The 13015-nt window shown below is 42.1% G+C and overlaps 1 protein-coding gene across 1 annotated transcript in view; it reads left to right on the top strand.

Moving 5' to 3' along the window:
• The first annotated feature begins 430 nt into the window (after positions 1-430).
• PKD1L3 (polycystin 1 like 3, transient receptor potential channel interacting) overlaps positions 431-13015 on the top strand; it is a 57988-nt gene continuing 45403 nt past the window's right edge. Inside the window, 5 exon segments of the mRNA XM_059381628.1 lie at positions 431-590; positions 593-724; positions 2406-2525; positions 7424-7531; positions 12432-12577. Of these exon segments, the coding sequence (XP_059237611.1) occupies positions 431-590; positions 593-724; positions 2406-2525; positions 7424-7531; positions 12432-12577 (666 nt within the window).

A 13015-nucleotide genomic window follows, 5' to 3' on the forward strand; every position in this document is an offset into this window, starting at 1 on the left:
AGCAGAATACAATAATTTAAATTTGTCCTGGGGTTCTGTAAGAATGGTTTCCTTTAAAACACACACACACTACATTTCTTAATTTTTGGCAACATTGACTTAGCTATTCCATATCTTCTATTCCTTTACAGCCTAGGCTTAGCAAAGAGCTATTGTAAAGCTAAAAGCACAGTTGGCTGTGTAGACACAGGTGCGGGTACTTTATAAATGCCCATTGCTTTATTGATCTTTGCTGTTTGTTTTCAGCTGGTAGGGACTCCACCTGGGTTCTTAAACAGAAAAACAAAAAGACTTTTATCTCCTTCACAAATTATTCCCTCTTCCTAAAACAATGATACTAATAAATATGACAAACCCACCAAAAATATATTTAAAGGACCAGGAAGCCGCTGAGCGCCTACACTGTTCTTGCTCACAATTCACAGAGAAAATGTTCTTCAGGGGAGGAATCTGGTTTTGGTTATGTATCAGAACAGGTGTCATTCTAGGAAATGAGCTAAATATCCCAGAGCAACACGGTAAAAATCATTGTTATCAACTTAACAGGTTTCACTGCAGCTACGAGGAAGCAGAAAATCACTGTCGTGTCCGGGGGGACACCTTGCTTACACTTGGAACCTGGAAGTCCAGAATCTTCTCTGGGACTCTCTAGAGGAAGGGAGTAAGTGGTGGATTGGGCAAAATCTAAAGCACCTGGGAAAACATCAAGAAAAAAACAGTCCAGGTAAGGCTCTGAGATGAGTGTTTATAAAAGAAAAGTCCTTACTTTTATTCTGGAACAGGAGAAAGAAAAAAATTTAAATCTTTCCGCTTTTGTATATTGAAAAAAAATCAGTCGCTTTACTTCATTACCTCAGTTCCTCTGACATATTTATTTTTGGGTCTTTAACCTTTGATTTGTCTGTGTAGAAAGACAGATTTTCTCAGAGTTTATCAAAAGCTAGCCTACCTGATATTTCACTGAAAGTGCTGTGTAGGATTCTAAAATGGGAAACTTTCTTTTTTTAAAAGATTTTATTTATTTATTTGAGAGAGAGAGCATGAGAAGGGGGAGAGTCAGAGGGGAAAGCAGACTCCCTGCGGAGCAGGGAGCCCGATGTAGGACTCGATCCCAGGACTCCAGGATCATGACCTGAGCCAAAGGCAATCCCTTAACCTACTTGAGCCACCCAGGTGCCCCTAAAATGGGAAACTTTTTATGGCCACTTTGTTCCTGGCAAATATCTCTTCATCATTTTTTTTTTTTTTTTTAAGATTTTATGTATTTGACAGAGAGAGAAATCACAAGTAGGCAGAGAGGCAGGCAGAGAGAGAGAGGGGAGGAAGCAGGCTCCCTGTGGAGCTCAATCCCAGGACCCTGGGATCATGACCCGCGCCGAAGGCAGAGGCTTTAACCCCCTGAGACACCCAGGTCTCCTCTCCTCATCATTCTTGGCTCCAAGTTTCCTAATTCAGAAGCCAGAAGAGAAATTATTTGCCTGTTATCTTTCTTACAGAGATATTTTCAAAGTCATGCACCGTAATATTGTGGTCTTGGAGAAATATCTAAGGCCGTGTTATATGACCAACATCTTCACTGAAGTCTAGGTAAATTAATACAAAGCCTTGTGATAAAGAGCTCATAATATGAAAAAATAAATTATCTATAATGTGTGGGCAGAGAGAAGCTTAACTGCTTCAGTGTTAATACTTTTCTGGAGGCAAAAAGCAACCTTAGCTTGACATTAACCTGACCTCCAGGATCCTGCAAGTCTTCTTAACATCTAAAAATCCCTTTGGAGGGAGAGGGTGGTTGGGTTATGGACACTGGGGAAGGTATATGCTGTGGTGAGTGCTGTAAAGTTTGTAAACCTGGCGATTCACAGACCCGTACCGCTGGGGCTAATAATACATTATATGCTAATAAAAATTAAAAATTAAAAAAATAAAAATCCCTTTGGAAACTTCCTTTATCTCGTCCCCTGACTAAGAGGTATAGGTTAGCAATCTTCCTTCAAACGTATGGCCCAGTGATAGCCATCTAAAGGGTCTTGTAACTAAGGTTTACTACATAGTAAAAAATGACCCCCTCAAGGTCCGGGAAACCTTGCTTTCAAATTACTTAGAGACTTCCCTAACCCTTCCCAATTGAAAAGAATGTAATCAGTCACTCTTCACAATCCCAGGGTAGCTCTTTCTGCCCTCAGGTCCTGTCCCAATGTTTAATAAAACCACCTTGCACTGAAGATGTTTCAAGAATTCTTTCTTGACCATTCGCTTCTGGACCCTTAATAACACATCACATTTGCGGGAATATCCTAAGTTCCATCTCTTAGAAGCTAGCAAAATTTGGTTTTCATATTTACTTTGAAAAAAGGTTGATTTTGGAGTCTGAGGCTCATCTGGGTCTGGTCCTCCTATGGCAGGTATGGTGGATCCCCGGCCCCTGGAGCCGCCCAGCTGCATTTACATGTTCAGAAACTCCAACTGGATCTCATCAAAAGTGGACTTGTGCCCCCTGGAACATTCTTTCATTTGCCAGGCTGGTAAGTGATGAAGTCCCATGCCACCAAATTCATAATTTATAGAAACTGATTCTACATAAGGACGGCATGTGGACATATTGGTTAAGGAGTCTGTTCCATGAAAGGGAGATACATGCCAAGTGACATCCAAAGGAGGAGGCAACAGAGGAAAGGAAAAGCCTGGTGGGTCCAGCTTGACAAGAAGTGGTTTTTTAAGAAGGAACCACCCAAGAGGAGAATGCTTAAGAGTAGATGTGTGTCCTAGTCCTGTCTCCAGGGCAGATCATGGACATTATGCCTCAAGGTTTACTTAAGCGTTTGGTTAAATGAAAAAAAATGGGGGTTGGGGGAGAATGTGCTTAAGAAGGTTTCTTGTCACAGAGAAATGATCTGTGAATGATAGCGCAAAGGATGCGCTATCATGATCTTCGTGATACTGATTGGAGTGAGAAACTCTTCATCTGGAATGACTTTCATATACATCCCACTCTGGTAGTTAGACCTGTGCCTGATGCTGTCTTCGTTTCTTGACTTGGGGGATGTGGGGGAAGGGGTCGCAGTAAACTCTGTTTTCCTCACGTGCACCCCTAAGCCATTCGGTACTTGGACTTCAGAGGGAAGGCCACAAAAGCAAAGGAGGCAAACAGAATATTGGTGGAGGAAGATGAGAAGGTGAAGGGTGACGAGACTGTTGTCGTGTCGTTTTGCTTCCGCAGGAGAAGGCGATGAGAATTGTGTGCCTGAAGTGGGGTGTGTGGTTTTTCTTTTAATCTGTGTTTCTCATGGTGGGTGTGTCCAGCATTTATTCTTAGTTCAGTGAATTCGCGAGGACCTTACAATGTCGCCGTCTGAGTAAAAATTTTGTTCCACTTTGAAAAGTCACAAATGCATTCTTATTAAAATATGAAGCATCTGGGAAGCCTGGGTGGCTTGGTCAGTTAAGTGTCTGCTTTTTTCACTCAGGTCATGATCCCAGAGTCCTGGGGTCAAGTCCTGCATTGGGCTCCCTGCTCAGCAGGGAGTTGGCTTCTTCCTCTGCCTGCTGCTCTTTCACACACACACTCTCTCTGACAAATAAATAAAATCTTTTTTAAAAAATGTGAAACATCGGGCGCCTGGGTGGCTCAGTGGGTTAAGCCTCTGCCTTCGGCTCAGGTCATGATCTCAGGGTCCTGGAATTGAGTCCCGCATCGGGCTCTCTGCTCAGCAGGGAGCCTGCTTCCTCCTCTCTCTCTCCCTGACTCTCTGCCTACTTGTGATCTCTGCCTGCCAAATAAATAAATAAATAAATCTTTTAAAAAAAAATGAATCATCTATGGGTTCTTGATAAAACAGAACACATTGCAATAACTGTCTATTATAAGGAAAAAAAAATCCCCTTCCTCAGATGATATTGAAAGGACCCTGTATTTCAGGGTAATAAATTTTTGGCTTCCAGCTTCTCATTCTCCACCCTTTCAAGCTCTCTGTGATACACTTGCTAGATTTTGCTGTGATAGCACTGTTTGTTGTTGGCGAGGCCAAGGTCATGAGGCCAGTCTCTGCGCAAATCAAGTGGTCCTGTGTTTGTCACAAATGTGAGTGTGTCACCTTACGATTGTGAACTGTTTTTCTTCCTTACAGGAGGTTATTGGGCCCAAATCCTCTCCAGGATAGGAAAAACAACCCTTAATACAGCCTTAATGTTGATGATTTTCCATTCATTTTTCACTCTTCAAGAGTTGAGTTTTTAGACATTTTCACCTACTCTTGGTTTTGGAGTGAAAATGCATTTTTCTGATATTATCACTTGTGTACTTGCAAGAGATTACTGCTCTGGAATATGGAGTGTTCGTACAGGAGATAATCTTGGGCAAAAAGAATTCTAGGGGCATCTCCCTGAGTCAGTGAAGCATACAAACTCACAGCATCTCGGGGTTGTGAGTTTGAGCCCCATGTTGGGTGGAGATATTAATTACACATAAAATTCTTAAAAATAAACAAGTAAAATTTTAAAATAAAAAAATCTTGGGAAAAAAACAACAAAAAATGTTTTGAAAGAGAATTCTGTTCCATTATCTAAGCCAACTCAGCAAATTCTGAACTTGCAATCCAGTAATGAGATATAATGTTTCTGTGGTTGAGCGCTCAGGCTCTGAAGTCAGATGTCTGAGTTCATGTCTTCATTCTGGGACTTTCCTGTTGTGGCCCCTTGGCAGTCCTTCAGATGACTGTTATGAGGATTAGTAAGATAATACAAGTACAGTATTAGAACAGAGTCTGGCAGTTATTACTGATAATATTATGAAATTTCTCTTTTTTGTGTAAAGTTCATTACTGCCTCTAGATAGCATCACATTCCTGTTAAAGGTCATTGGATATCTCGGAGATCCAGTATTGCTAATTATCTTTAAAACTAAAGTATTGGTATGATGTAATTGCTTAGTGTTCAGAACTAGCCATTGTTGGAGCCCCCGGCTGACTCTTGGTCTCTGGCTTGTGAGTTCAAGCCCCATGTTGGGTGTAGAGATTACTTAAATAAATAAAAAAAGAAGAAAAAAAGAAGGAAGGAAGGAGGAAAGAAAGAAAAAGAAAGACTGCCCCTTTTTTTTTTTTTAAAGATTTTTAAAAATTTATTTATTTGACAGAGATCACAGGTAGGCGGAGAGGCAGGCAGAGAGAGAGAGTAGAGGGAGAAGCAGGCTCCCCGCCGAGCAGAGAGCCTGATGCGGGGCTCCATCCCAGGACCCTGATCATGACCCCAGCCAAAGGCAGAGGCTTTAACCCACTGAGCCACCCAGGCGCCCCAGGAAGAAAAAGAAAAGAAAGAAATCGCTATTTTATTGTGAACTTAAGAAGTGCCTCTTCAGGGCACCTGGATGGTGCAGTCGGTTAAGCATTCAACTCTCGGTTTCGGCTCAGTTCATGATCTCAGGGTCGTGAGATGGAGCCTGCCGAAGATGCTCTCCTGTGCCCCTCCCCGCTCTGCTCCTGCACTTGCTCTCTCTGTCTCTAGGAAAGAAGGAAGGCAGGCAGGGAGGCAGGCCTCTTCCAAAATAACATGTTGGTGGGAGAAGTGTTTGTAAATTTGTTCCTTAACATTCAAGAGAGAAGTTTAATGTTTCATATTATGAAGTATTGTTGCCCAAAAATAGACAAATGCAAATTAAAACTGAGAAACCATTTCCCACCTAACACATGGGCATGAATCCACAAACTTAACAACATATTCCATTGGCAAGAGTGTAGGGAAATAGATACTGCCCTAAATTGCTAATGGGAATGCAAGAAGATACAGTTTCTTTTTCTTTTTTTCTTTTTTCTTTCTTTCTTTCATTTTATTTTATTTTATTTTGATAGAGATCACAAGTGGGCAGAGGGAGGAGTAAGCGGGCTCAATCCCAGGGCCCTGAGATCATGACCTGAGCTGAAGGCAGAGGCTTTAACCCACTGAGCCACCCAGGTGCCCCAAGATACAGTTTCTAAGGAGAGGGATGTTTGGCAGTCACTAGCAAAATTGCATGTACATCTACCCTTTGCCTGAGCATTCCTGCTGCTGAGAATCTATCCCAAAGTTACATGGACAAAAATATAAAAAGACACACGAATGAGACTGTTCATTGTGGGTCTCTTTACAATAGCAAAAAAGTAGAAACAGTCCACAGGACCCTGGTTGTAAAGAGAAATAAGGAATGTCTCTGTGTACTGTAGTGCGGTCGTTTCTGTTTTTTTTAGTGGAGAAAAGCAATCTGCAGAACAATGTACGGGATGCTACTTGAATCTAAGACAGAGGGTGATATGAACATATGTAAATATATGCCTAGCACACGCATCCATAAGCATAATAAAAAACCAAAAACTAATGAAAGTGATTACTTGTGCGGGAGGGAGGGAATAGGGCAGAAAGGATAGAATTTAGATCTTTCTGAATGTAACAGGTTTCATAATTTTGACACTGGAACTCTATAAATGTTTTACATAAATAGAAAAAAAGTTGTTTTTCTTAAAAATGAGGAAGAAGAACAGGAGAGGAATTGGATTTAGCAAGTTTAGACAATTTTTAAGGTTAATTTTGCTCAAGAGCAGGAAGGAACTAGGGCAGCAGTTCCTGAGGCAATGTGGATTGGTGGTTTGTCTTAAGACAGAAGAAAGTAGTAGCCAGGACAGTGTGCTTGGTCTGAGCTGGCGTCAGCTAGAGGGGCTGGGTTTGGGTAGGAATGCAGGGAGCTTGTTGGAGCAGGACAGAAGGTGGCATCTGTGGGTGTGGATGCTTGCTGGTTGGGGGCAGATTTGGTGGCAGGACTCTGGAAGGGACCTTAATTGCTTCCATTTTCTTTTTGAAGCAAAAAGTAAGGTTATGACCTGCTTTGAGGGTAAAGATCAGGGACTTCCTTGTCATTGGAGTACAGTAGAGGAAGACATGGGAAGGATTCCTCTCAGCAGAAGCACACGGAGACCCCGGGGACACAGTATGATCTGAATTGAAGTGAGACCTAGTCAGGGAGGTGGTGTGATTTTGTTAAAGCATGTTGGGCGGCATGTGTGAGGAACAGCAAGTCAACACAAGGAAGCACGTTCAAGAACGTTATTGTTCACCTACTGAACTCTTTTCTCTCTACCGATAGGAATTACACACTACGAGGAGAATATTACACTTAGAACATAATTTCTTAAAATGAAGTTAGTTCTATCTTCTTAGTGTTGACCCAGTCCATGGACCTCATTTTGTGATGTTGGGGAAGAGAAGGTGTTGTGACGTCAAGAGCAGAAGAGCTCCTTGACAATTCCTATGTTCTTAAAAAAAAAAAAAAAAAAAAAAAAGATAGTCATCTTTCCTGGTGTTGTCTTGATTACCATGTATGTGCTGGTGACAGCTATCTTACAGACTTAGAGCTAGAGCTACATACTAGAAATTATCTTTTCCACTGGCCTCCAAATAGATGCCTTTCCAGACCAAGACGAAAGACATGGAGTGAATTCTCATTTACACGGGAGACCCGAGAAGACAAGAGGAGAAGTCCCAATAATGAGAAGCAACAGGACCGCAGGTAATGGGTAGTGAGATCAATTCTCTCTGGAAGGGTCGGTTAATGCTCAAGTGTGCATCCTTTCATGTACGCCATCAGTATTTGTTATGTTCTGTTTTGTCTGGTCTCATTATTGCAATCTTTGCTCTCATTTTATAGATATTATAGATACTTATTTTCTTAATGGGCCTTTGGCCATCTTCTTTTCACATGTGCCTTAATAAAAGACAAGGTTTTCTCCCACAAAGTTTTCCATCCAAAGAGTCTTCTTCAAGTCCTTGCAGAGTCTTTCACACTGTGGGGTCCTCTCCTTTTTTTTTTTTTTTTTTTTTTTTTTTAAATAAATGCTATTTAGGGAAGATGCATTAGCTTGAAATGACCTCAGTCAATACAGTGTTGGATGACTACGGAGATCACCTGACCAACCAGCTGGAAAAAGAGACCAATTTGAAGTGCATCTGGTGATTCTTCTGCGGGGTCTGACCTCACATCTTCAAGTTATAGGTGTCTTTGTCAGCAAGCCCTCCAAGGACCCATTAAAAGAGCAATCTAGAAAGTGCTATTTTAGACCCATGAATATCTTTATGAAGAACAAATGTGAAAATCAGTTTCTCTTTTGTAACTGGGGACTTGTGAGGTGGACAAGAAGTGTTTCATAATAGCATGAGATTGAAGTACAATTGGTGTGCTTCCGAGACTGTTAAGTAATTACAGAAGTCACTCTGATGATAATTAAGGCACTGAGATTGAGGACGCATTTGAAAAGTTTCAGGAAAGCCAAGTGGTGAAAAGTGAATTTCCAGAGAGCAGTGCTGGGAAGTTAATACACTACTTCAGAGGAGGTGGGTTTGTTTTTTTTTTTTAAGATTTTATTTATTTATTTGACAGAGATTACAAGTAAGCAAGAGAGGCAGGCAGAGAGAGAGAGAGGAAGGAAGCAGGCTCCCTGCTGAGCAGAGAGCCCAACATGGGGCTCTATCCCAGGATCCTGGGATCATGACCCAAGCTGAAGGCAGAGGCTTTAACCCACTGAGCCACCTAGGCGCCCCAGATGAGGCGGTTTTAAACGTGCCTTTGTAGAAGAAGTTAACTACGTTAAGTAACTAGACGTTGGACTGTTTCACTTACATCCTTAGAAATGATACAGTCAAGTTTGCCCTAAAATAACTATCTTTAAATCTCCTCATTGAGAAAGGAGGACTTTGCTTTTATCTGAGGAGTTGCCTTGTGTTTATGTATGCATGAAAGGATGCACACTTGAGCATTAACCGACCCTTCCAGAGAGACTTGATCTCACTACCCAAAAAAATGTTTTTTTCAATTTTTAAGTACTCTCTATGCCCAGTGTGGGGCTCAAATTCACAACCCTGAGATCAAGAATTGCATGCTCCTCTGCGCCAGCCAGGTGCCCCCCAAAGTCCTTGGAAAATTTTTTGTCACTTCATTTTACCTGTGTTCCTGTTAAATTTTGTGTATTTGATGCTGAGAATATTTTTATAGTAGAGTTTATCACACTTAAATGTGTTTCAATAACTGATGTCAATTCTGGCCTTGTTCTATGCTTTCTGGGTGTAATCCTTCCTTGCTGCTTTCTTCTGTCCTTTGTTGGAATTTTGCCCTTCAGTACTCTTCTTTTAATTGTTTGCCTTCAAGGAGTTGCTCTTTTTGAAAACACATTCCCACACCTGTGTTTCTCGAATGGTTGGGCTCTGGAGTGAAACAGTCTCTTTTGGAGCCCCCTCACCTGGTTAAAGGAATTAGTACATGGTCGTTTTTCCTTCCCTCCATAGATTTTGTTAGTATAGTGTGTGGATTTTTTTCAGGTTATTGTTATGTTGGCTTTTTTTTTTTTTAAGATTTTATTTATTTATTTGACAGAGAGAGAAAGAGAGAGAGAGAGCACAAGCAGGCAGAGGGAGAGGGGGAAGCAGGCTCTCAGCTGAGCAAGGAGCCCGATGCAGGACTCATCCCAGGACGCTGGGATCATGACCGAAGCCCAAGGCAGCCATTTAACTGACTAAGCCACCCAGGCATCCGTATTATATTTGTTCTTTTTTTTAAGATTTTATTTATTTGACAGAGATCACAAGCAGGCAGAGAGAGAGGAGGAAGCAGGCTCCCCGCTGAGCAGAGAGCCCGATGTGGGGCTTGATCCTAGGACCTGAGATCATAACCTGAGCCGAAGGCAGAGGCTTTAACCCGCTGAGCCACCCAGGCGCCCCATATTGGTTCTTTAAAATAGATTTTATTTATTTATTTGAGAGAGAGTAAGGGAAGAGGCAGAGGGAGAGGCAGAGGGAGAGAATCTCAAGCAGACTGCACAGAACCTGACATGGGGCTCAGTCTCACAACCCTGAGACCGTGACCTGAACTGAAACCAAGAGTTGGATGCTGATGCTTAACCAGCTGGGCCACCTGGGGCGCCCTTGTTTTTTAGTATATAACTTAAGAATACTTAAAAACTTTTGTCAAAGTCCTATTTCCAGCAAATTAGAACATATATCTGTTTTAACTGGCTTCACATTTAGCACCAATCATTTGTATACCATAACTTTACCCTTTTTGAGCTCTTAATTTTGTATCATTTCTATTCCAGTTGTTTTTACAAGGAAGATCCACTGGTGCAAATATTTTGGGAACTCATGGATACTCAAAATGTCTTTCTAGCCCCTTCCCAATAGGCCATGTTTTAGCAGGATGTACAAGTTAAAAACATAGGGTCAGTTGCTGTAGCAGAAGTCAGAATGGTAGCTTGAACAGATGGAAGTTCCTTTCTCTTCCACATCACAGTGTAAGTAAGGAGTCCAGGGCTGAGAAGTTGGCTCTGTAGTTGACGAGACCCAAGCTCTTCCTGCCTTGTTCCACTGTCATCACCTTGTGACTTGCATCTGATGGTCTATAAAAGCTGTGTTAGCTCCCTGCCTCCATGATCGCATTCTATCAACTAGGAAGAGAAGGGAGAATGGGAAGCCTGATCCTTTCCTTTAAGGGTACAGCCTGGAAATTGCACGTTACTTCTCATATCCCATTGGTCAGGAGCTGATCACAATGCCATGCTGCTGCCGTCAAGGGAGGCTGGGAAATGTAGTCCTTAACGGAGCTGCCGTGTTTCCTTAGAAGAAGGGGTGGGGGGTAAGCAGTAGTCCGCAGTACAAGGAACAGCCTTTCCTTTCTCAGCCTTCCCCTCAAAACTCTGCAGACACCATTCCCTTGCTTTTTGGCATTTAATGTTATCTTGGAAAAGAATATAGTCAGACTTTTTTTTTTAAACAGGTAGCCTTTTCCCCCCTCTATCAGATTGTAAAATTTCTTAATCCTTGTAATACAGAAGTTTTCTTAGCAGGTATCCAGGTCACTTTTCACTGATTTTGCCTAGAATGTGATATTATATATACACATTTTTCTTAGTTCATGAAAATTCTATTCTCTTTTACCTATACATCACTTATATTTCATTAGTTCTAGTTTTGTCCATAGGAAATACCAGTTATCAGGGCACCTGGGTGGCACCCTGTGCCCCCTCCTCCTCACCCCCAAATGCTCACACATGGGCTGTCACTCTAAAAAATAAAGTGGAAAAAGACATGGCAACTAATCAGTACATCTCAGAACTCTGTCCTACCCCAGCAGTAGTGGTTACAATGCTTCTTTGCTAAATAAGACCTAACAGTCCTATCAAGGCAGAGAGACTGTTACAGGAAGAGATAGAGATGGCAGAGCAGGCTCGTCGTAGCCAGATAAATTGTAATGGGTCTAGAGCACATGGCTTGAAAGAAGTCAACCTAAGTTAATAGCGAATAGTCATGTTAACACACTAGTAGTGCCTTCAGATCATGGTTTTCTTACTGGAAAATGTGGAAAGGGAATTAAAGCAATAACCAAGATCTGGTAAAATATCAATGATCATTTTCTAAACTATCAGACTACAGGGATGCCTGGGTGGCTCAGTCTGTTACACATCCAACTCTTGGTTTTGGCTCAGGTCATGATCTTGGGCTGCTGGGATTGAGCTGAATAGAGAGTCCGCTTCCCCTCTCCCTCTGCCCCTCACCTCCACTCATGCTCTCTCTCTTGCTCTACTTTCTCTCTCAAATAATTGAATAAAAAATTCTTTTATGGGCGCCTGGGTGGCTCAGTGGGTTAAGCCGCTGCCTTCAGCTCAGGTCATGATCTCAGGGTCCTGGGATCGAGTCCCACATCGGGCTCTCTGCTCAGCGAGGAGCCTGCTTCCCTCTCTCTCTCTCTCTCTCTGCCTGCCTCTCTACCTACTTGTGATCTCTCTCTCTGTCAAATAAAATCTTAAAAAAAATTTCTTTAAAAAAATTCCTTGAAAGAGGGGTACCTGGGTGGCTCAGTCATTAAGCATCTGCCTTCGGCTCAGGTCATGATCCCAGGCTCCCAGGATCGAGCCCCACATCGGGCTCCCTGCTTGGCAGGAAGCCTGCTTCTTCCTCTCCCACTCCGTCTCTCTATGTGTCTCTCTCTGTCAAATACATAAATAAAATCTTTTAAAACATTCTTTGAAAGTATTAGATTATGGCCATACCACCCTGAACGCACCCAATCTCATCTAAAACTATCAGAAATGTGCTCTGACTTATTAATAGGGAGCTTCTCCTTTTGATGAAATGATGAGGCAGATATTTCCACAGTAATACTTATGTACTGAGAGCTTTACAATCGATCTGATTTAAATATTTTTATACTGGGGGTCTTTGAAGAATAAGCCAGATGAGACATTAGTGGTTAGTGACTCTTGAGCTCTGGAATCCTAGCTTGTCTTCAGAAGGGTCACTTTGGTTCCCTATATAAAATGACGTGCATTGTTTTCTGCCAAGAATAAGACATCCTTATATAGGAAGATATATTTCTATCTTAGACTTTTACTTGAACTTAGTCTGCTTTCTTCTTTCTGTGGCAGCTACTCATCCTGCAGCCGCCTGTCACCACCCCGCCCGTGCTAATCTTATAAGTACGTCCCTGGACAGCACACATCTGGGATTGGCCACCTCTGCCCTTCCTGGTGGGTCCCGCCAGAATGCCACTCTGGCTCACCAAAGGCCCCAGGTGTAGTTTTCTCATAAGGAAAGCAAAGCACTTATATGCAGGGAAGAACCAGGTTGAATGGATGCTTTACTAAAACAATATTTTTAAAGGCTCCTCTGGCTTTCGTGTTGTTACAATTATCATTGGTTGGTTGGTTGGTTATTCCCTGCTTTATTCCAAAAAGGGCTTGTGATACCTTACAAAAGGATATGCAGTATGATAAAATTTAAATTTCTTTTTAAAAAGGAAAAAAAAAGGGGGGGTGTGCCTGGGTGGAGCAGTGGGTTAAAGCCTCTGCCTTCAGCTCAGGTCATGATTCCAGGATCCTGGGATCAAGTCCAGCATTGGACTCTGCTCCGCAGGGAGCCTGCTTCTTTTCCACTCTCTCTGCCTACTTGTGATCTCTCTCTGTCAAGTAAATAAATAAAATCTTAAAAAAAAAAAAAAAAAAAGAACCAA

Source organism: Mustela nigripes, chromosome 17, assembly GCF_022355385.1.
Source record: "Mustela nigripes isolate SB6536 chromosome 17, MUSNIG.SB6536, whole genome shotgun sequence".
NCBI classification, from domain to species: domain Eukaryota; kingdom Metazoa; phylum Chordata; class Mammalia; order Carnivora; family Mustelidae; genus Mustela; species Mustela nigripes.